Genomic DNA, 24,196 nt, shown 5'->3' with positions numbered 1-24,196 from the left:
GCCTTTTAACTAACACTAATGCTTGATTAAACTTTCAAATCAACTAAAGCCGCCGAAGATGCAGTCGCGAGATTGAAACTCCTCAGCCTAAAGACACTCCACCTTGGAAAAGTTAAAGTTAAATTTAAAGCTAAAACTAAGAGCCCGTTGGAGCTGGCAGCATCTTTCATCAACTTTGACACCCGAGAGTAACCTGGCCCCTTAAATATTTTCTTCCTACTTTCCATGAACTGTTTTCTTTTGTGGCCGCTTTTTCCGCCTTGCCAAAATTTATGGGCAGATTTTCCCAGACTTTTCCCACCGACAAAACGCCAAGAGCCATCACGCTTGTCACGTAGTTCAAGTGGTACGCGGAGTAAATTGCCACGCTTTATTATTGAATTATGTTTCATATTTTTTTTTACCATTTTTATCTGGCATATTTTCTCCAACACCCCGAATGATTAAGCTTTATGGGTTTATTGATTTCGATTTAATTGGGGAACATAAAATTGATGGCCAACCTGTTGTTGTAACACTTTGGATTGCAGCTAACTGCTAGCTGCAAATCTGTGCAATTAATCAAAATTGTCGGCAATGCTTCAATGGGACTGCAAATGATTGGCGCGGATAGTCGAGATTTGCTCACAGATTTTCACAAGCTTACCTCACCGCAAGCTTTTTTAATTCGAGCTGCCGAGATATTGACAGATTGACAAAATGCGCATGCGCCACACCAGAATAGATTGAGTGGGTTTATTGGAGCGCTGATTGAACGGATCGACAGCTGGGATTGAAATGTTGAGTGGTTTTCGAAGTCAATCAACGATCGATGGATTTTTTAAGACATTTTTGAGGAAGAAATGATCAATTTCAATAATTAAGATATTCATTCGTATGAATGTATTTAATTAAAATATTTTTGTATATCGCGTACCATTATTAAATATTTCCATAAATCTTAGATATATTCACACCTGCGCCTTATTTTTAATATAAATCTTAGCTCCTAATATTTTTTTTATAAAACATAATTATTTTCACACTTGCCCATTTTTTTTAATTAAGCTGTTCCCAAATTCATAAACCTTCAGTCCAATTATATAATTATTCTAAATTATCTCGGTCATAACTCATTATCAACCCTCCAGAGAGACTCCCAAATTGGCAGACTGCCTACTTTTTAACTCACAAAGATCAGAGATATAATCTGCGACGCCCAGAACAATGCAAATAAATCATAATATTTATTGATTATAGTGTGCCCACACAAATCAAATCGAACAAAGGCTTCATTTCCACATTTCCAGCATTGGTCAGGTCCGAACAAAAGTAAATCGATTGGCAATTTGCATTACAAAAAAAAAACTATTCAAAATCGTACAATCCAAAAATGACAATGAGGCAAAAGGTATTTTAATTACAAATTGCAAGAAGGTGGGATTGCAAAGGCGATAAATAGCTCTCCGCAGACAGACGGTGGATGGGATAGTTTGTAATTCCAGTGCAGTCCAGTGATTTTTCACGGCGCAAATCAAAGGAAAAAGGCAGCCAAGTGGCACAGCAGCAAACACCAAACAAGTACACGAAGAGAAAACTTGACAGCAACAATAAAATCTTTCTTATTTCCAACTACCTTTTTATTGACTAAATAAAATAGTTGTACACAGTAACTTTGAAAGAATATGTTTTACTTTTACAATCAAAACACTGCTCGGCTTAAAATTGAAATGAAAGAATAATTGATTGCTTAAAACCAAATTAAATTTTTTTTTGTTTAAAAATATATGAATATTTAAATATTTTACCAATTCTATTTACTTGCCAAAAAAAAATATTTAAGTTTTACTTTTTAACACATTTGATTTTCATTTAATTTCTTAAAAATTGCAATCAATTTTAGTTAAATTTCAATTAATTTCTGATTAATTTCATTTAATTCTAATACATTTATTTTAATATCTAATACATTTCCCTTTTGTTTCTATTTAATTTCATTTTTGTAACCAGACATGTTGTTTTCGATAAAATTATGAGATTTTGTATTTGCTTAAATTTTTTTCAAGTATTTACATGTAATAATAAATATGTGACTTTAATACGACGTTTTGTGTTTTTATAAAACATATTGACTGTCTGTTTCATATATTTTTTTTTCTGTGTATCTGCAAAGGCTACCAGCAACAGCAGCAGCAACAATGAGCAGTCTGCATTCATTTGAATATGCGGCGCATGCATGCGGTCCCCCGGGAATCCCCCTTATCCCCGATATAACCCCTATCCCCCGATATACCACCATCTATATCTATCCGCCTAGCATCTGTCAGAGCAAGTCGCTTGTAACTTTCCCCCATAAACTAGCGCCGAACTGCGACTTGGCCATGGCACAAGATAAAGAAATTGGCTGCACAATTTCGGATCACAGGGAAATGTATACATAGAGGGCGATACGGGGGGTAACTGGAGGGGGGAGGGGAAAATACTAAAGGTGTCTGTCAACTGTGCATTTTTTCCAGTGTGTTTGCCTGTGCTTTGTTTGTTTGTCAATCTGTTGTGCAGTGCGTTTCAAGTTTGGATTTGTTTTGGGCATTGCTTTGGTTTTTTAGCCTCAGTCTCTTTTCTCTCCACAGATGCCTGATTATTTCACTTGATTTGTGTTATGCAAATTGATTTTCTTTTCTGTCGTCTCCGTTGTTGTTGTTTGTCTTTGGTGAGTTGTTTATGGAAAGGTAGCTACCTTTTTGATTGGTCTTTGTGCAATAGTTAAGCTTATGATTGCACTTGAATCAAAAGTTTTTGTGTGTCGACAGATGTGTGTGGGGAATGGGTTGTTTATAGGTAACGACAAACTGTAGGGCACCTTTATTTATAAAAAAAAAGTAAATTCAAGAATTAGACGTTTATAAAGATTAGTTAAAATAAATCAAATTGTTATGTAATTTAATATACACGGAAATAAGTCCTATACACATCTGGAATTGACTCTTTTCATAGTTAACCCTTCTCTAAGCTTTATTTTAATGTGTTGTTCATATAAAAACTCTTAATTAAATAACTTACTAAAACTGAAAAAAATGACATAATATACCGAACGTTAAGCTTAATTTAAATTTGTATTGAAATACTTATAACTATACTTATAACTTCAGGAAGTGCCTTAACGTAAAAACCTAAATAACAAACTCTCAGTTACCACCATAAGTCATAGATACATATATTTTATGTAGTGTAATTTAAACAAAAAAAAATCCCAAAAAAAAAAGCTTAAAGACACTCTTATTAAAATGTATTATATTCTAAGCTTAATTGTAATAAGTATTCAGAAACCTATAATTTCATGAAATGCCGCTAAATAAAAGACTCCTCTCAATTACGCCCATAAGTCATACGACGGCAATTTCCATATTTTCTGCAAATGGACAGTGCACACTTCTATGGCTTTATTTAGCCATTGCCACAGAGACTGAATCTTGACCAAAGCACCAGCCCAAACAAACATTCACTCTATAGCCCCATATATCTGTATCTCAGTTTGTATATGTATCTGTATCTGAAGCCATCTGTATCCGTATCTAACTATCTGCATGGCAGTGGTAAATGTGTTCCACTTGACTGACCCAATACGATACTCTCATTGTAATGTCAGCTACTGCCACTCGATGGTTGATTTGCCTAATTTCGTTTTACGGCATTTGGAGGGAACATGGAACATGTATCATGTATCATGGATAGTAGTACGCCCACCAATTCCGTAATTCCGAGAATTTATTGCGATCGGTGGGCAGTGTAGACAGACCTTTAAATGCCACAACTTTCCACTATATGCAGATTATTAAGTAATTAAAGCAAATGTGGGTGCCAAAACTAGCGTCAATTGATTAATTGTTTTAGTGAGTTTTAAGTTTAAGCCACCATTTCTCGGCCCTCCCGCACAAAGTTGCATTGGTCGAAGTCGTCGATTTGAAGTAGTTCGCTCACTTCGCGTGTTAGAACAGCGATTGCTGTTTTGGACTTGCGGACAGAAACGTGTTTTGCTGTGTGTTTCATCGTGAAATATGCAAATTAAAGAGCTCGAAGTCGGAGTATCTAACAGATACGAGTGTGCGTGTCTCTCAAAAACTCAATTGGACAGGTCTTCAAACGAGCGTTTTTTTTTGTTTTGGTTTTCTTCTCTCCATATCTTATATCTCTTGCCATATCTCAAGCTCTCTGTTGGCTTTTGGCTGTTAGCTCAAACTCAATATCGGCGACGTCGTGCTGAAATCGTTGAAATCTTGCCAGTTTCATTTGAGCCGCGCTAAAAAACGATTCGCGACAGCGGCTGTCACAAAAAACAACGATAATAACAACAACAATAACTACTACAAAAAAAAGTAGTGGTGTAAAACAAATTGCAACAACCACAAACGACCAGCGATTTTGTTTTGTTGAATAATTATAAGGCGACGCTTTAATTGTTGTAAAAAGAAATTAGCAAGCAAGCCAGCGAAAAACGTGCAACGAATATTTTATGAAAATTTACACAAAAGTTGAAGAAACGCAAATAAAAAAACAAAAATCTAAGAAAAAATTTAAAAAACAATTTATAGCTCAGTAGTTTTGGTGGTAAAGTAAAAGATATATAGATACCGCGCAGCACTGAAAGATACAACGAACCGAACGGATTCAAAAAGAGAACACCCAACACGACCTTGACAAAGTCGCAAAAGAAAAAAAAGAAATAAAAATACCGAAGAAACATAAGACAAAATGCTATAAAGACTAGTCATCAGAAATAGCCGAAAAGCAACGAATGAAAAACTGTTAAAAGTATTATTTAAAGTGTATTATTAATTATACGAAAAACGAAACCACACAACGCCCCCAAATCTCGCGAGTGGAACTGAACAGAAACAATTACGAATTTATAGCCTTAAGTTTGGGTTTTTGGTGGGCGTCTGTCGTCTCAAATGTGCCATAAAAATAAAGATAACGAAGAAGCCAGATTTGCAATTAACTAAATAAGTGAATATTTACCGAGGAATGTTGTTTTGTGTGTCCTCGAGGACCAACGAAGAGAGAATTGAGCAATGTTCGCCCCACGAAACTCATCGCCAACTGCCATCTATGGCAAAGAGGATGTGGCAGCCTACGAGGTAAAGGTCGTCCACTTTTGTGGACGAAATGAAATCGCTTCCATTTCAACTTTCATATGCCATATGCCTCGCTTAGAAAGCAAGTTCTGACCGGCTTTTCACTGGCCTTCTTCCCCCCGTTTTGCATTTTAACCAGAAAGCAGCAACATCCGTTTGGCTAAATGCTTTAGATGTATCCATTCCATGACTGAGATTTCTACCCACTCTGGGCGGACTCCAACCACATGATTCATTTTGCTATAGAAAACTTTTGTCTCCGCACTTGTAATGGATTTTTGTGGTTTTTGCCCCGGCATAAATATTCTATTTGAGCTCGAGCTGCCGCATTTTGCCCCCTGGGTAATTATAGGCAATTAGCTGATGTCGGCAGCTTCTAAAACTCAAAGGAGGAATCTCAATAGAAAATACCACAGTCCTATTGTATTTTAGTAAAAAATCCAACGTAATTCGATTTTATTCAATCGAAAATCTCTTGGCTTGGCTTGGATTTTGGCTTATTTTCATAGTCATATACATTTTGCTCACGTAACCGCCTTGTAGATACAAATGTATCAGAAGGTATATTTAACTGCCATTTGTATGTATTTCTTTTTCTGCACCGAAAAAAAATGTGTTGCTTAAGGAAACTTAACAGAGAAAATGAATTTAACAAATTTTAAGCCATTCAAAATGTAAAAAAGTGTTCAAAACATTTGAATTAATATAAATGTTCTAGAAATAGTTTTCTACTATTTTTCCCTTTAATTTTCTAAAAAGTCAAGTTTATTTTTTCGATTTTACATTAATTTTGTTCTGTGTACTTGTTTTTGTTTCTTAGTTTTGTTACGAGGGCCATGTTCAGTTGTCGAGTAAGCCGATGAAAGCCAATTGGAAATGCACGAAACGTGGTAGGGCAAACAAAAAATAACTAACAAAAAGCACACATACAAAGCAGAGATTTGCCAAAGAAAACAAAAAAAGGTTGCACCATAGATTTAGCATTTATTTATGCCAAGAATTAATATTCATTTGATAATGCCACGCTGAAAAGTCGCTAGCTTATCAGCCTTTCAATAACTCACGCCTAAATTATACAATGAAATTCTCAATAGAAATCTTTTCCTGATTGGCTATGTATTTATTTATTAAGTAAGCCTGTAGGCAATTAAGTCTAGCTATTGTTTTTGGGCGCCAGTTGAGTTTTGGCTGCTGGACTGTAACCAAACTTATAATTTGCGGCATGCCATGTTTTCCTCAGAGATTGAGCTGATTTGATTAAATATATTTATTTATGAACATCATGCTCAATTATAAATATTAATAAAGTGATGGAGAAATGAAATTTCATTTCGTGAAGCCCCAAAATAATTGCCAAATTTTGCAGTCAAGTTTGGTTCTCACTGAAGAGGGCTTTAAAATTTGCATATTTTTCAGCACTTTGCTTTGGTGGCCTTAAGGTAAACATTTTCATTGCGTGATTGCAGGTTGACACCTGTCCGCTGCAAATGCTTCAGCTTATTTGTGGCCTTTTTCGCTCGAATTGTGGGCAGAAATCCGAAATGTTTCAGACCAAAAAACCATGTGGGTTTTGGTATAGAATTTGGCCAGCGATTGCAGCCAACTGGTGCGTGCATTGAACTTGGAAGAAACAATAAACAGCAGCACCACCAGTAAAATCAGACACTTCATTAACAAACTCCGGGCATTTGGCCGAAAGCCACTTGACCGAAAAGTGATTTGCCTCGGACTTCGCTTCTTTTTTTTCCAATTTTACAGACTGGTCATGGCCAAGATTTCGTCGTCACTCGTTAAATAATTAATTATCATTTAACTGCCGCATCTGTCACACAAAATGAAAATCTGAGTTCTTTTCTGCTGGACATAAATTTTCGCTACTACACCAAATAGGTAACAAAAGAATTTCGCTTTGTTTGGCTTAGTTTTTTGTGCGCTCTTTTGTATTTGGCAGCTCCCAAATTAAGCTTTGATAGATGGCGTGTGTGGACTTCCGTTTGCACAAAAACGAAGTAAATGTGTAAAATAAATGAAATTTAAAATACCTATCGACATGCGGCAGCTGTTTGTGGTAGGGAAAATATGCTTTGAAAATGTTTGCAAATTGTTTGTTGCTTATGAAACTGAAAACCCAGAATAATAAATTAACCAGGACATATTTGAGGAAAAGAAAGCTTTTGGTTTTATTTAACAAATAAAAATACTCAAATAAATATAACTCAACAAGTCCTTTAAAAATGTAATACAACATAATTTCCAAACAAATAAATCTCTTAAAATAATAAAAACCCCATTAAATTTTTCCGTGCCTCTGCTTTGCCTTATTATCGTTTGAAAAATCGGCAGTTGAAATCAAAGCTCACGGATTTGGTTGCGCATACGCCCCGTAATTACGCTGTTCCCTCGAGATATCTCTCTCTATTTTTCACTTAAGTGAAATCAATGCCAGTTGGTCATGATTTCGGGGGAAGCTGCTTTGATTATCATTTCTTCAGTCATGGCTTGCATATTTTCATTGTTGCATTATTTTAGTCATGCTCAGAAAATTTGTTAACAATTTCACGGCATATTATTGTCATTAAAAATGCAAATATGCGGGAGAGGAACGAATGAGAGAGTCTAAAAAAACAAAACCGGTTTCATAGATCGACCTTATGCATTAAAATATAGATTTTAAAGGCTGCGTTGGTGTGGCTTGATATACGCTTAAGTGAAACAAGCCAATAAAGTAATTCTCGCAGTAAACAAACGTGCTTGGAGCTACTTTGTTTTGTTTCTCTGTCCGTTCGAGATGATCTCAGTCGGAATGTATTCGTTTATTTCGTTTACTTTGTATCGGAATCCGAGTTTGCGATTCGCATTTGCGACGCAGAACTAAAAATCAAGCATCTTTTGGATGCCCTCTACATGCCAAAGTTGACAGAGTCGTCTTACGGATCGCCCACTGTTGAATTCTGATTTACGTCTGTCTGCCATATATTACATTCGATATTCGATTTCAATGCGGTAGTGTGTTTGAACACTTTGTTGACTTGCACTTCCTTTTCACTTTGCTATTTGCTATTTAGTATTGCTTTTTTTTTTTTTTGCCATAGCTCAACCTGTTGTGTTCTGAGCCATACGCCCCTTAATTGTTTTAGTTTGGTTTTTATGGCTTTTTTTTAATAACTAATAAGCTGGTTGCTTGGGCAAGATCAAGGTGAAGCTCTGGTGAGGCGTAACAAGGCGGCTTTAAACAAAAAAGAAGCTAAATCGAGACACAAAGAGGAATATTTGTTTGGCTTTAATGAATGAAATCATTAGCGTTCTTTATGGAACAAAAAAAAATAAGTCTTAGAAACTTTTGTGTTCTAGAATTTATGATAAACTATTTAAATTTAAAATGTAAGATATGAATGCATTTAAATAAAACTCATTTACAATTTTTTCACCAATTTTTGTTAGTGAAATTCAGATTTTGTATGTAACAGCAGCCTAAGAAGCTTTTTGTGAATGCTTAAATCACAATATGTTTTCTAATTGAAAATACACAATATAACTTAAATTGTGTGATAGAAACATATCACAATTAAATTCATTTTAATTTTTGCTAATACCAATATTTTATAACAAATTTTTCCCTTTTTATTTAAGTAATTTAAAACCAGCTTTCGACCCTTGTGGATAAGCAAAAAAAAAAATGCACAAAAGTTGTTAATAAACTATTGATGAAAAAATTACAAAAGCCATTGGAAAATCATGTTAGCAAGCTGAGGCAATTTCTGTTGTTTATGTTTATGTAAATCGTATAAGGCCGGGTTCATATGTAAACACACGGCAACATCATGATAAATGTGCGAATTGTGTGCGTTTACAATTCACACAGCAAGTTATCTTTGTTTGGTTTTTATTTTAAGCAAATAACCCCACAAACTGACCTTGCCGAAAGCGAAAAAATTGGCAAGCAAACTGGATCCCTAAATGATGTGATGTAATATCTAATGTTATGATGTTCTCTTCTTGTTTTTTTGTAGATAAAACTCAAAAAGGTTTTGGGCCTGACTGTGTGCAGCAATGCGGCTTTGGATGTGTCCCCAGTCAGCGGCCTGCTGGCTTATCCAGCTGGGTAAGTATCCCATATATCTGAAAAGTATAACATATCATGCTGCGTGGAAAAACGGAAACCATCAGAACAGAAAACTCATTTCCTTTTTGGCTCAGGAAAAAATTCAATTTTTTATAAAATTTTCTACTTAAAGTTTGCCATCAAAAAAAAAATAAATGCAATGAAAATGGTTGATTTAACCTCTCTTCAACTGTCGTACATGGCTGCATTTTTCCATCTCAACGAGGAAAATCTGTGACATGCAGAGGAAGAGGGGGAGGGGGGAAAATAGGTGGGGCAAAAGTGACATAATGTCAACGCAATTGCAGTTTTCTCGCAGAGGATTTGCATATGCCACTGAATTTTTGCATAGCTCACAATAGGTTATTACGCTGCGTATACGTAATACGCCTTATAATTGTAATTATCAATGACAAATTGATTGAACGAAAGTGAGCAGTGGAATGCGGCAGCAAATTAACTACCATGGCAATTGATATTTGGACTTAAAGCAAATCCATGGCAATTAACTTTGAACAGAAAGTCTATTTATGCCATTTATTAAATCCTCTTAAATCTTAAATCCTTTTGGCCCCGTTTCTTTATTCAGACAAACATTTCAATTATAGTTAATTAAGCCGAGAAACTCTACTAATTATGTGCATTAACAAAAAGGGCATATTTACGCATCCATTGCGTTGCAAAAGTTTTTTTATCCTTGGCTCACACATGTATGCATAGTACCATTTGCAAGCATGAATAAATAGAAAATGCTGAGGAAAATTTTGTGCAGATTAAAAGCAAGCTTTAAATGCACTTTTGAATGTGTAAAAACACACAATTTAAAATGTAGTTTATTTATTTCATTACTTATTTAGTGTTATGTAAGGAAAGACATTTTCTAAGGGTTTAAATACTTTCTGGATTTAATTAAGTTACCCTAACAAACGCTATACCATAGAACACTATATCCATTTCCGAGTGTATGACCCTAAGTGAAAGATGTGGGCGTGATGTGCTCATTAACCGAGCAACTGTAGCAACAACAGAAATAAAACCGGGGAGGCCAAAGAGCAGCTTTATAATGAGCCAGGCAGGCGGCCAAGCAGTAAACTTCTGGCATCAGAGGGTTAAGCGAAGGCAGGAAAAGGTTGAAGGTGGAAAAAATAAAAAAAGAAAGAGGACACAGCAGAGCAGAACCTACATCCTTGGGCATTTTAAATGTGTAGCCAACTTTTATCTTCTGTCTTGGTCAAGGACGTCTTTAAGTGGTCGGGGGCGTTAGTACTTAGATAAATGCCATTAAGTGGGGGGATTTCACAAACTGTTAACGTGATAGTCTAAGCTGACAGGAAAATAAAATGAATTGAAATTAATATTGTGAAGACAGGCCTTTAATAAGATAAGATTAAAGTACACATTAGAAATAGTACCTCCAAGGGGTTGTCTTTAGAACAATAAATACAAAAATGAATTATGGCATTGTTCAATCAATTCGCTGTATTAATTACATACTGGTTTTCTTTATTTAATGTTCCCAAAAGTAGTATGTTTTTTATTACCCAGTTGTGATGAATTATACTGACGATCAAAAATGTTTAAATAAAAATGCCATATCATTTTTAGAACTCTAATTCATTTGTCATTTAATCAGCGCTGAAATAAAATACTCTTAGTAAAAAAAACGAATTACTTGAAACTTTAAGCAGCTGGCAATAACAAAAGCACTAATTAATTAATTTCATTGATTTGAAATGAACAATCTAATCAGGTAAAACGTAGAATGTAAATATAAATTGCTTTTAATTATCTTAAAAGTGTATAAATGATAGTTTTCTTTATCTTTGAATAGCGCTTTTTGACTTTTTGGCTGTCGTATTTTCGTGCAAACTCTTAAATAAATTCCTTAACTTATTTATTTAAACATTTCCATATTGCAGCTGCACCGTGGTGCTGTTCAATGCAAAACGCCAGACACAGGCCTATTTGGTCAACACCTCCCGCAAAGCATTCACCTCCGTGGCATTTTCGAGATGTGGTCGCTATGTGGCCACCGGCGAATGTGGCATCAATCCGGCGATCAAAGTCTGGGAGCTGGAAACGCCCAACGGAAGTCTAGAGCACTGCAGCGGCGGCAGTGTTGTGGCAGAGTTTGTGGACCACAAATATGCCGTCACCTGTGTGGTGAGTCCTGATTTTTTTCCTATTAAACTTATTTAATTAAAAAAACTATATATATATTCCTTAGGCCTTTTCGCCCACTGGAAAGTACCTGGTTTCGGTGGGCTCCCAGCACGATATGATTGTCAATGTGTTCGACTGGCGGGCCAACCTCAAGATGGCCTCGAATAAAATCAGCTCCAAGGTGGCTGCCGTGTGTTTTGCCGAGGATGGCAGCTATTTCGTCACCGTGGGCAATCGCCATGTCAAATACTGGTATCTGGAGGGGGCAAGGAAGGTGAGTAATCTTGAATTGATTTATAAAAAACAAAATAGACTTTAAAGCTAATATAGCTATCATTTAAAATAAATTTAATTTGTTAGAACAGGACAAAACTGGACAACAAAATTTTAAACCCATTTATTGCTTAATAAATAATGATAAAACGCTTTGCTGTTCTGAAATAATTGTGAATCATAAAATGAAAAATAAATTAAATTGAAGATATTATTATTTATTATTTTGAAGGTCAACAAAAAATGTACTACAGTCATAAAGTTATTCAAATAAGGAACAATATTTAAATTATAGATAACTTGTAGTACTGTAAAAGGATTTTATGAAATGCGTCTTGCTGTTCTGAATATTTTATGAATCACTTAATGCTGAAGGTCAAGAGCTAATGATTTATGTCCTTTGCAGTACAAGGACCCGATTCCCCTGATGGGCCGCAGTGCCATTTTGGGCGATTTGCGGGACAACGACTTCTGTGCGGTGGCATGCGGCAAGGGCATCTCTTCGGAGAGCACGTACGCCATCACGCGGCAGGGGCATTTGGTGGAGTTCAGCTCCCGCCGACTGCTGGACAAGTGGGTGCAGTGCCGCACCACCAACGCCAACTGTATCTGCGTCAATGAGAGATTCATTCTTGTGGGCTGCGCCGAGTCCATCATCCGCATCTTTAACGCAGCCACGCTGGAGTATGTGACCACGCTGCCCAGGACTCACTACTTGGGCGTGGATGTAGCCCAGGGCATCCAGATCAACCACATCATGTCGGTGCCGCAGCAGGCCAAGTTTCCCGACTGCATTGCCATGGTTTTCGATGAGCAGCGAAGCAAGGTAATGGATATTCCGCGGTGCCATTGAAATGTCTTGGGTTTTGAAATCAATGACCACGTTGTGTTATTCACTGTATACTTTAAGACAACTTTATAGGTGGTTTTAAAAATCTAGTGATTTGTGTGCCGATAATATTATTTTATAGTACACATACGCACGGAAATCAATAAGTTTTTGAAATCACTTTAAAGAGTGTCCAAAAACATGCAATAAAAAATTATACATTTTTGTGTTTTGTTTCTGAAGAACTTTTTGATTTTTAGTATAGTGTTGCATATATTTACACATCTTTATATTTATTTACAAAAACTTTTGTGCTTTGTGCCACTCATTAATATTACCTGTTATCATTTAAATCCGATAACAATATTTAATTTCAATTTTGTTTCACCAGGTGAGCTGCGTTTACAACGATCACTCCTTGTACATCTGGGATCTGCGCGACATCTCACGCGTGGGCAAGTCGCACTCGTTCCTGTACCATTCCACGTGCATCTGGGGCGTGGAAACAGTGCCATATAATGTGGAGCGGGAGCCATCGCAAACGTTGCCGGAGGAATGTTTCGTCACCTGCTCCTCGGACGACACGATTCGCGTTTGGGGACTGGATGGCTGCACCAACAACGATATCTATCGAAGGAACATTTACTCCAAGGAGCTGCTGAAAATAGTCTACAGCGATGAGGAGCTGCAGTTCATCAAAGATCAGGGTTCATCGCTGTTCGATAAAGCCGGAAATTCCTCTTATGATGGTAGGAATGGTGTGCGTTGCATCAAAATCAGTCCGGAACTGCAGCACTTGGCCAGTGGAGATCGGTGCGGCAATATACGTGTCTATAGCCTTGTCAATCTGCGCCTGCTCACCACCATCGAAGCCCATGAGTCGGAGGTGCTGTGTCTGGAGTATTCGAATGAGAAAATTGAGCGAAAGTTGCTGGCCAGTGCCAGTAGGGATCGTCTGATCCATGTCTTTGATGTGGCCCAGAATTACTTGTTGCTGCAAACCCTAGACGATCACAGCTCTTCGATTACCTCGATTAAGTTTGTGGGTGCCGGACTCAATTTCCAGATGATCAGCTGTGGTGCCGACAAGTCCATAATGTTTAGGAGTTTTCAGGTGAGTTTTGTGATATTATACTCATAACAAATTATTAAAAAATTTTTTGTGTTTAAACAGGGCAACATCTTTATGAGGGGTACCAATACCTCTGGTAAGACAACTCTTTACGACATGGAGGTGGACTCGAATTCCAAGCATATCCTAACTGCCTGCCAAGATCGCAATGTGCGTGTTTATGGTACGCAGAATGCCAAGCAAACAAAAACCTTCAAGGGTTCGCATTCAGACGAGGGAAGTCTTATCAAACTGAGCCTTGATCCCAGTGGCATCTATGTGGCCACTTCGTGCACGGACAAGACCTTGGCTGTGTATGATTACTATTCCAGTGAGTGCATGGCCAGGATGTATGGACACAGTGAATTGGTCACCGGCTTAAAATTCACCAACGATTGTAGACATTTGATCTCGGCCAGTGGTGATGGTTGCATTTTCATATGGCAAGTGCCGCACGATATGATTGTTACGATGCAGGCCAGGATGTCACAACAGCGTTTGAGATCGGGACATGCTCCGTTGCCACGCCCCCTGGCGCCCATTTCACCACCGGATGGCATAGTATTGGAATCGCCGACCAGTGAAATAGAGCAGCCGCAAATGCAGCCCAAATTTGGAGTGGCCGAGAGGTTCTCCGATGTGGGACAACTGCCGCAGTGGGCGATGCGTAAAGCAGCCGGGGATTCGGATAGTGGAGCCTTGTCCATACCCACGCCCAGTGGTGGTGGATCCACACAAGTACCTGCCATGCATGCCGCTTCATCGATGGGCAATCTAAGCTCATCGCCGAGTCAACAAATGTCTGGATTGGCACCCCGACCCAGGGGAAGATGGGCCCAGCGAAGCACTCAATTGGAGACGGCCGACGATCTGCGCTCCAACTCGGAAAGTCCACTGGGCACAGTGTCTTCTGTGGGTGGTCACAGCGGTGTAAATGTCCAGACCTCTGATTACAACAGTGCCTCTTCCAAGGACATTACCTACAATCAAACCTATTTGAGCGAGGACTCCTCAATTGACTCGGGAATGGAGACGCGAAGGGGCGAACTCAAGTTTATCGGCAGCAGCAACAATGGAACGGTGGTCACTGTCTCATCCGTTTCATCGATGGCTGTCTCTGCCTCCAATGGTGCCATGTCAACGGGTTCTGCGGCTGCTCAGCAGCAGCGTCTCCAGCTGCCGGATAAGCGTCTCAAGCCGGGTCTGCGATTCGATACCCACACCCATGATCATGATGGCGATGTGGAGGATATCTCCGATGGGGAAAGAACTAGCTCCGATCATGGCATGTTCTACAACAATTTGGCGCCCAGCACACCAACGTTAGTATACTATATAACAAAGAAAGGAAGCAAGCTTCAGCAAAAGTCGGCTGAACCGGCACGTTTTGATATATATACTGCTTGCAATAGAAAATAGGCTTTTGAGCAAGTTTTATCTTAGCTTTTGACTGAAATTATACTATACTACCTATTAATAAGTTATTAGCTTAAATAAAAATAATAAATGTTAATTTTTTGCAGAGATTTCAAGGTAACGGCCATGAACGAGGATGAGCTGCGCAAGTCGGTGCGACGTCAGAAGTTCGAGAAATCCGGCCTTCAACTCACACCTTCGGCGCTCAGCGGAAATGGAAGTTCGCATACGGCGAGCACCGGGACCGGAACTGGGACCTCTGACACCGAGGATGAGGGCTCCACGCCCAGTGCCGAAAATGCGGAGCGTTCACTGGCCTCCACGCTGGGCGGTAGCTCGGAAAATCTTCCCCAGAGCAGCAGCAACAGCTTTTTGCATGCCGCTTTGCCCGAGGGACCGGGATTAACAACGCCCATGGAAAGGGGTGGCAGCAGTACGAAATTAATTTTAATTAAAGAAGGATTTCTGTATAAATAAAATTATTATTTCCCAGGTCGCCGCAGCATCAGCGCCAAGCACAATACGGAAAATGGGAAAAGCGTGGCTGCCCCGCCCACCATCACCAAGTCGTATACGAGCACCAAAAAGGAGGAGCTGCTGCAGGTCATCAACAAGGTCAAGCAGCAACTGGAGAATGTAAGTGTGGATGGTCAGGGGATTTCCTTTACATTTTCATTTCCCTTTGAGTAAGCAGAATTTACTGCTTTGTGGGTTTTCTTCATTTTTTTCCCTCTTTTATTTGCCCATTTAATTGTGTTTTTCTTTTGTTGTTCTTCTGTATTTTTATATGTGTACCATTATTTGTTTTTGGTGTCTGGTGTCTGTCCTCCAATCTCCAACATCCAAAACCCAAAAAAAAAAAAAACACATGCACCCAAACAAAAATAAAACCCCTGCCCAAATTTTGTGTGTTTAGGGTACGCGCAAAAATGGCAACACAAGGTTGAATGCTATAGCCGAGGTGAGCCGATTTATGTTGGATTCTAAAGACGGTTTCGCCTTTTCTAATGATGCTTCCGATTTGTATATTACACAAAGCTTTAAAACTAACGGGAGAATGACCAAACGCACTGCATTTTACTTTAAACCACAATTACCTATCATTATTGTTTAAAAGAATCGCTTAAACATTTTTAGAAACATGTATTTATTTGTATATAAATTAAAAAAAAAATTTTGCCAGCATTACTTAATAATACTAAATAATACTAAAGCTAAAAAAAAACAAATAACAATTGATACTTCAGTATTAAAGGCATTTTTTGGGAAATAACACCTTACTTTAAAAGTTTCTTAATTAAAAATTCAATTTTTAATTAATTTTAAAAAAATAAAAAATTGATTTTGCATCGGCCGGGAATCGAACCCGGGCCGCCCGCGTGGCAGGCGAGCATTCTACCACTGAACCACCGATGCTTGGTGGAACAATCCAAACCAACTTCTCCTCACACTCAACCGTTTCTAAAATTAGCCCAAGCTAGCGACTAAAAAAAACTTGCTTGGTCAGATAAGCCGAGTGGGTTAAAGATCCCCCTCACCTCACTCTTTCACTCCATGGCACACCACTTCTCATTTCTTAAGGAAATTGAGGAACCAGAAAACCACTCTCACCACACTCACTCAATCCGCAGACTTAATTCAAATTATACAGACTTTTAACCAAGTGATTTTATATCTTGTTTTACAAATTTTATATTTTGTGTTTCTGTAACTCAACAATAATTCATAGTATCATGGGTGATATAACATTTTTGACAAAATAATTACATCAAAATTTTATGAATACAATTTATGATCTTATACATAATATTTTTATATCGTAATATTTTTATTAAAATTGTATGAATAAGATTTATAGATTTAAATTAACAATTTGAACTTCAATTACATAATACAGACTTTAACCTGTGATTTAATAATTATTAAAGATAAAATTAAATAACATTTATTTTTATAACTCAATTTTTGATAACATTTTTAAAAATATTATAAATTATCTTTTAATACAATATTGTTAAAACAGGATTTTAAAACATGAAAAAAAAATGGAAACATTTGATCTTAAAATCACGAAGTAATAACTTTTTTTAATTATTTACCGTGCTTTAAATTGTCCATCCACATCAAAGAATCACTTCCTAGTTTATTTTTTATTAACAAAAAAAATTAAGTTGTACTAACTAAAATAGTAAAATTGTTTCACCCAACTAATACAAATTTTATTTTGACTCACAGGTAGGCCATAGACCCCTTCGGGGAAGCCATAGCATATCGGACCTGAGTCTGGCTGCCAATTTGGATGGCTCGAGAAACGCGGGCGGTGGACCAGGACGTTACACAAAGCCAGGTACGTGTTTGAGAAAATGGGTAACCCCGAGTTAAACCAAAGCTAAAATCCCCTCCAAGTTAAGCAGTAGGCTAATGAAACCATATAAAATCTCTCTCCCCTTGTTTGCTCTCTATATCTGTTGTCTATCTCTCTATTTGAATATTGCTCTCCTTTTTGTGATATGTGCGGTAAAAATAATGTAATCCAATTTGTGTAATATTTTTGATAAATATACCCCTTAAACGATATTATGACTAACTCCATTAGTTGCTTCCCATGACACTTCGCAGTGTATTAGCTCCCAAATTACAACATCAACAGCTGCAACTTCGAATATTCCGCAGCAGCAGCAACATCAAATAGTTAAGGAGCAACATCAACAAACCCAGCATTATGCTCCACCTGCTTCTCAGCAATTTTTCAATTGTGCTGCTCCAAAATCCAAGTTACAACAGAATTTCCAAACTATGCGACAGGTTCAACAGCATTATCCTCCCTATCCGCATCATGTGGGTGTGCATCAGATCCATCCGCCACCTGGAGTTCCATTTAGTGGATCCTCATCAGCAATGCGTTCGCAATCCCAGCAGCAACATCATCAACAGCAGCAGCAACATCAGCAGCAGCAGCAGCAACAACAGAGGGTCAAAAGAAATCCAGCTGGGAATAATAGGCGTACGCCTAGTATTTTAAAACATTACAAATCCTGTCCAGTATCTCCTGTCCATGAGGAGGTAGAATGGTCTGCCGAGGGAAACGAAAGAGGAGCTCTCCTAGGCGAACCAAAAAGACACTCGGTTTATGCCGACGATGCCAGAACTATTTTGGATATGATACATGCAGATACGGAAAAGATGATTGATGAGATCACCCGAAAGTATGGAGATTTGGATGAGCCCTGTATACCAGCTTCATATTCCATGCCAGCGAATTTGAGAGGACTCGGTTCCACAGGGGATTCCACGCCCACGGGCAGAACCACACAGTATTATGTTTACAGGGAGTTCTATCAGTGCGAGAGAAAGGTATCGCTTTCGGATATCTTGCAACCTGAGCAATTTGCCGCCAGTCAGAGAAGATTGGATGAGGCCAGGTTTCTGGAGACACAAAGGCATTCAAGTGCCAGTTTTTTCCTCACCGGACAGCAAAGTCAGGAGTCATTATCGCTGCTTTCCGATGGCGATGGCGCATCCTATTGCAACAGTTTGGAGAGCGTTCTATCGGACGAAAGTGATTGCCAGAGTGCGCCGCTGGAGTATCCACAAACGCAGGTGGCTGTGCTCCAGCAGCGTCATGCTGGCATTCGGAACTTTATCATCCATGGACCAGTGTCCAAATCGTATGGCAACAGCCCAAATGCCTATGGCAGCTTTGATTACTATATGCGACAGCAGCATTCAACGGCCACGGATAGTTTCGATGTCACTGGCTATAATCTGGAGCCGTTGAAACCACTGCCCAGTTCGAAAACATATCCGAGAATAGCTCAGGTTCAGGCCACCGAAAATATACCCACTTTACGTTCCAAAAACAAGCAATATAACTCAGGTGTTAATAAGTCGCTAAGTACCGATTTTGCGCAACAGCGTCAGCAAAGAAATTCCAATCCCATGCAATTGGGTGACAATCTGTTTGTGCGAAAGCCACTGAAACCCAAGCCACCAGTGCCGGCAAAACCTCAGAATCTAGTCAGCACTTTGAGCCACATGGAAAATAAGCAGCAGCAGCAGCAGCAGCAGAGGCAGCAGAAATCGCAGTCCCGAACAGCCAGTGTGGTCCAGCAATTTGAGCATAATTTGCAGAAATTTGAAAAGGAAAAGCAAAGGGAAAGGGATCAGCAGAGGAGGCCGGCCATGAGAAGTTCTGTGAGTTCGGGAGCTCTGGCTGGGGGATCTGCCACGCAGAGTTGCTTAAAGAAAGTTTCCCGTTTCGATACCAGCGAAAGTAGTCGACGCGCCACTAGTGTGAGGCAGAAAAGTAGGCCAAAGATATCTGTGCGTTTCAATACAGTCTCGCAGATCAAGTATACGCCCAGTGCCAAAAGGGAAAGGCAGGCCAGAAATGAGGAAGAGCCACCGGAAATGGAAGTGGGCAGCCTGCCCAGCGATTATGGCGAACGCAGTTTCGAAATGTATTTTGCCGAAAATGGAAATGCCCCTGAGAATTTGGAAAATATGCAATCACTTAAGCTCTATACCAAACCTCAATTGCAAGCGGTGGTAGATGAGATCCAGCAAGAGCGTGAAAAGTATAGGAAAAACCTAGATAATGCTGGGAAAATCAATGGAAAGGGTGTAAATGGAAAAGGCAGCAGCTCCACCAGCCATCAATGCCAGAATATAGCCAAAAAGATTGACATTATCGAGAAGTTAATTGCCATGGAGGAGAACAAAATGGAGCAAATACGTTTGGCCACCGAATCGCGTTTGCGGCCCTTCAACTGCAATGCCAAGGAAAAGGGCTATGTGAAAAGTTTGACCATGAACTTTGACATGCTGGCCCGGGGAGAAGAACATGGAGAAGATGAGGAGTTGAGCTCCAAAGATGCCTCCGATCTGTGTGCCTATGCCAGGAATATTCGCAGAAATTGCAGTTTACCAGATGTCCTGGAAAGCACCGATTTCACGGGCATCTACAGCAGTCAGGGTGTGGAGTTGGCCAAAGAAGTGATTGCCGACGATGAGGGGGGACAGGATATAGCAAATCCAGAGATCTCACCCGATAATCCCAACCACGATGAGGATGTTGTTTTGAGGATGGAGTCAGGTTTGAGTCCCCGTTTCCGTCTTCTTGGTTGTTGTGTCTCTTGAGTTTTCCGCCCACCTTCCATTTGCGCATACAATTAACCCACCCACCAGTTTTGTTACTAGTTTTTATTTACCTATTTGAACACTTCCCATCCATATCTCGATATATATCCTAGCACAAGAATTTTACGATAACCGCGCATGTTCCAAACCTTCAATTAAAAAACTGTTGCCCACTTTACAGGCAATCCCAAAACTCTGAATCCCATGCCCATCGAGGAGTCCTCCATACGCCGCGCCTGTTCGCTGAGCGACCTGCACATGGGCAACTTTGGCAAGCGTAAGCACCCTCGTTTAAACAACCATATATTGCATTTAAATAAATTAATTAATTTGGTTATCTTTGGCACTTATTTGCAGCTGGAAAATCGAATGGCACACCTCAAAAACCACAAGCTCAGCACCGAAATGGAAATGTTTCGCGATCAGCAAGCAAAAGGAACAGTCTGCAGGGCAAGACTGGCTTAGGTGCCTCCAGCAACTCAATGAACGTCCTCAATCAGGGTGTAAGTTTTAAAAAGAAATGGGGCAACACTATATTTATATACCCCTGCAGCTATATCAAAAAATAAATATATTTCCATATTAAAGCATCTATGTCTAAAGAATGTCGATTTTCCAATGGTTACTATATAGCATCGCCCAATTTAATAATAATAAACCGTAATTTTAAAATTTTAAACCGTAACTATGTCTTAGAGCAATGAAGTTATAATTTATTTTTAAAAATTTATAATTTATTAAATTTCTTTTTATTAAAATTAGAAAATGAACCTTCGTCGATTATCAATAAATTTTTGATCGATAAAAAACCCTAATTTTAAAAAAGATAGCCATAACTTTGTCTAAAATTCTAGTTAAAAATTAAAAAAAAAAATTCTTATTAAATAAGTTCTCTTTATTTTTTATTTTTTTTAGAGCGACTCGGAACCCGAGGATAGCAATCGATTGCGTAGTGCCAGCAACGGACAGGGACGCAGTAATGGACCCATTGGTCAGTACAAATATTGTTAAATATATATAAAACAAAACATAATATTGTGCTCCACCTGCAGCTGCCAATCGGCAATACAGCAACAAGATCAACAATGTCAACAACAATCGTCGAAAGACACCAAACTTTAGCAGTGGTAAGTGAACTTTATTTAAGTTATTTTTAAACAAACCAAAATAATAATGATTGAACCCCCTTTTAGCCACACCCATGCAGGACGACTCCAGTTCCGAGGAGACGCCCAATAGCACTGTGAACAACAAGCCAATTGTGCCACCGAGGCCAAGAAATTTGGCCTTCGATCACAAGAGCAAGCTGATGATCAACAATATTGGCAGCCCCGGCGGAAATGCCAGCAAACAGAGGAGTGGAGTGACCTCCACCGAGGATTACGAGGGCACAGATCGTAAGTTTATAATACAAAATAAATAAAACCGGGTTCTTAAAATATATATTTACTTGCAGCCGAAGCCCAAGTACACAATGTGATCAATAAACTTTATACAACAACCCAGGCAGCCATGCAGCTACATGCGAATCTAAAGAATTCGCTGCTGCTTAAGGAACTGGAGAACGCCCTGATCATGTCCAGGAACATGCTCAGCAGTATACCGAATAGGTAGGATTGATTGAAACTAAGATTTAGTGCTGCATGAACCTACAGAAGCTATACGAAGAATAGTATCACTTTTTTAAATATAAATAATTAAATCAGATTTTAATGTTGTTGTCAAACAAAAAGTAATATAAAATTGACCTAAGCAGTAACCCCCTTGTCAATTTTGTTCGGATCGACTTGAAATCAAAAAGAATAATAAATACATAATAAATAAATAAAAATGAAGAACAGGAAAAGTACATTTTAAAAGTTTCATGTTAGACTGTTGATTCATGCCAGGCTAGACATAAACCATATCGAAAACAATTTATTAAACAAAATATTATATTTTTATTGCAGACAAGCGGAGAAGACAAACAATGGAGCCAGCGGAATGGGCGGTGGAATGGGAGTGGGAGTGGGCGGTGGTGGGGGATTGAACCACGATCAGCTGAGCGCTGACAACGGAGACTATCTGATGATGGTCAACAACTGTGCCGATCTTTTGAGCAATTTACGCACGAAGCACAAACCCGATGACTGTGAGAATAACTCCTAGTGTGTAGAGCTTAGGCTAGACTAAATGACTAAAACTACAAACCGATGGCAGCCGATCTGCGGGGCGGAACTAACCCACACCTATTTATTTAACTGAAACAACACACAACCACACAGGCGAATGGCAAAAACGGATCAAGCAGCAATCAATAATTTGTAATTAATAACCAATCACAGTTGATGTAAATGTCTTTTTTTGTTAGTAACTTGATACAGTTGCGTAGCCGCTAAGTTTTCTGTTTCGTTTTCTGTGCGCGTGAGCATTTCTTTTATCAATAATTTATGTATGGCGAGAAAATGCGTTTAGCTTGAATTAAATTCTGTAAATGTTAAGTTTAATAAGCAGTCTTGTACGTGTTAAGTGTTATTTGAGTTTAAGGCGTCGATGAAACGGAGAATGTCCAGATTTTGGGTATGAAGCGAATTGTTACAAAGTGCGCTCAGTCTATGCCTTCTTTCTGTATGATTTATGTTCTTTAGTTTGTTTGAATTCGGTTTGTGAATCAGTCAAAATGTTAAAGACAAAACTACAAGAAATGTGTGTCAAATTTGAATATATTCCAAATTTTCAATTTATACCATTATACTATGTATGCCTCTACTCACATTATACTTATATGCATCTAGAAATGCCACAAATTATGTGAAGAAACGAAGATATTTCAGACTTTTGATCAGAGCGAAAAACAAATCTATTTCCAAACACATTGTTCTGTAATTATTCTGTATTAGTTAATTATTCGATTGTATTTACAACAATTATAACACTACCTATAATTATACTTATATATACCTAGATATGAACTTGAATTAGTCCTAAAATTTACATTACAATAATTTACAACTAAACGAAATGTATTAAAATTAACTTCAAATAGGAAAAAACCAACACTTACGATTAATTATGCTATCTTAACTCAGAACTAAACTAAAAAAAACAAAACACTAATTCAAAGCAAAAATAATACATAATGCATAATTTTTGAAAACATTAAACAACGTTTCTATTTCTTTACTCCTGATTTCTGTTAACAACTCGAGAACCCCATTCCGTTAACAAATAAATCCTGGGGCCCCTTTGTTCTTATTGTTAAATATATTTTTTGATTTGACAGCCAAGAGTTTGGGGTCTCAGAAACTTTAATCCCCAGAGATCTGAACCATATGCAATATTCATATGGCAACAGGATTCCCAAAAAAAAAAAATAATGTAAATAGGATGGGCAGCATCTGGAACCAAATAATATCCTCATATTTACTCGACTAATTCACTAACTAACTGGCAGAAATTGTGTATTGTGTAACATTTAAGAAATATTGAAAGTCGAATAATAAAACATAATTCAACGTTTATCGGACAAAAGTAAAGTTTGGAAAACACGGCGAAAGAGTCAATTACAAATCGTTTAAAATTACCTTGGCCATCAGGGTTTATTAAAGCCATCAAAGAGATGACCGCCCAGCAGGTGATGTAATCGACAAACATGTGAGACCCATGTGGTATATTCTTTGGGCATAAGGGTGAACCTTATTAAGTTCTACCGATATTATTTTTTTTGGTGAGGACTATCTGTTACACTATAGCAACAATTAAACAAATCCTTTGGTCCTATAAAACAACAATTTTTTTTTATTTTCTTATGAATAAAATAATAAATTTAAAAATATATTAGTTTTTTCGTAGCATTTTTTCATAGGTTAACTTAGATTAAAACACATAGCTTTTACTATTGTGGAAAATTCTGGCTTTCCACCAAAGTTCACTCTACTGTAGCCTGTTAAATTTATACGATTTTTTATAATTTGTAAATGGGAAAAGTTCGTTTAATTAATTTTTTTTAATGCTCAAAGTATTTTGTAGTAGTTTTCTTATGATAAATTTCAATTACAATAGTTGCCTATACT

At 38.1% G+C, this 24,196-nt stretch overlaps 1 protein-coding gene and 1 non-coding gene across 12 annotated transcripts in view; one reads left to right on the top strand and one right to left on the bottom strand.

The window, feature by feature from the left end:
• LOC128262530 (mitogen-activated protein kinase-binding protein 1) overlaps positions 1–23,290 on the top strand; it is a 67,207-nt gene extending 43,917 nt beyond the window's left edge. For 3 of the 11 annotated variants that reach the window (XM_052996839.1, XM_052996834.1, XM_052996835.1), the window contains exons 3-20: positions 9,122–9,213; positions 11,133–11,376; positions 11,441–11,650; positions 12,056–12,475; positions 12,870–13,592; positions 13,653–14,911; positions 15,113–15,438; positions 15,499–15,641; positions 15,922–15,966; positions 17,241–17,352; positions 17,602–20,100; positions 20,326–20,421; positions 20,502–20,647; positions 21,060–21,135; positions 21,197–21,271; positions 21,338–21,541; positions 21,601–21,754; positions 22,094–23,290. In XM_052996839.1, coding sequence (XP_052852799.1) covers positions 9,122–9,213; positions 11,133–11,376; positions 11,441–11,650; positions 12,056–12,475; positions 12,870–13,592; positions 13,653–14,911; positions 15,113–15,438; positions 15,499–15,641; positions 15,922–15,966; positions 17,241–17,352; positions 17,602–20,100; positions 20,326–20,421; positions 20,502–20,647; positions 21,060–21,135; positions 21,197–21,271; positions 21,338–21,541; positions 21,601–21,754; positions 22,094–22,292 — 7,023 coding nt within the window. In that variant the 3' untranslated portion in view covers positions 22,293–23,290. Of the gene's footprint in view, positions 1–4,235; positions 5,115–9,121; positions 9,214–11,132; positions 11,377–11,440; positions 11,651–12,055; positions 12,476–12,869; positions 13,593–13,652; positions 14,912–15,112; positions 15,439–15,498; positions 15,642–15,921; positions 15,967–17,240; positions 17,353–17,601; positions 20,101–20,325; positions 20,422–20,501; positions 20,648–21,059; positions 21,136–21,196; positions 21,272–21,337; positions 21,542–21,600; positions 21,755–22,093 lie in introns of those variants that run through there. The other 8 variants (XM_052996841.1, XM_052996836.1, XM_052996845.1 and 5 more) reach the window with 6 other exon arrangements.
• Positions 16,351–16,421, bottom strand: Trnag-gcc (transfer RNA glycine (anticodon GCC)). Its single transcript has one exon. It is a non-coding gene; the product is annotated as a tRNA-Gly (tRNA).
• Positions 23,291–24,196: the final 906 nt, after the last annotated feature.

This window comes from Drosophila gunungcola, unplaced genomic scaffold (genome assembly GCF_025200985.1).
Source record: "Drosophila gunungcola strain Sukarami unplaced genomic scaffold, Dgunungcola_SK_2 000001F, whole genome shotgun sequence".
NCBI lineage: Eukaryota > Metazoa > Arthropoda > Insecta > Diptera > Drosophilidae > Drosophila > Drosophila gunungcola.
Note: the sequence above shows the minus strand (reverse complement) of the source record. Positions and strands in the feature narration are given on the sequence as shown.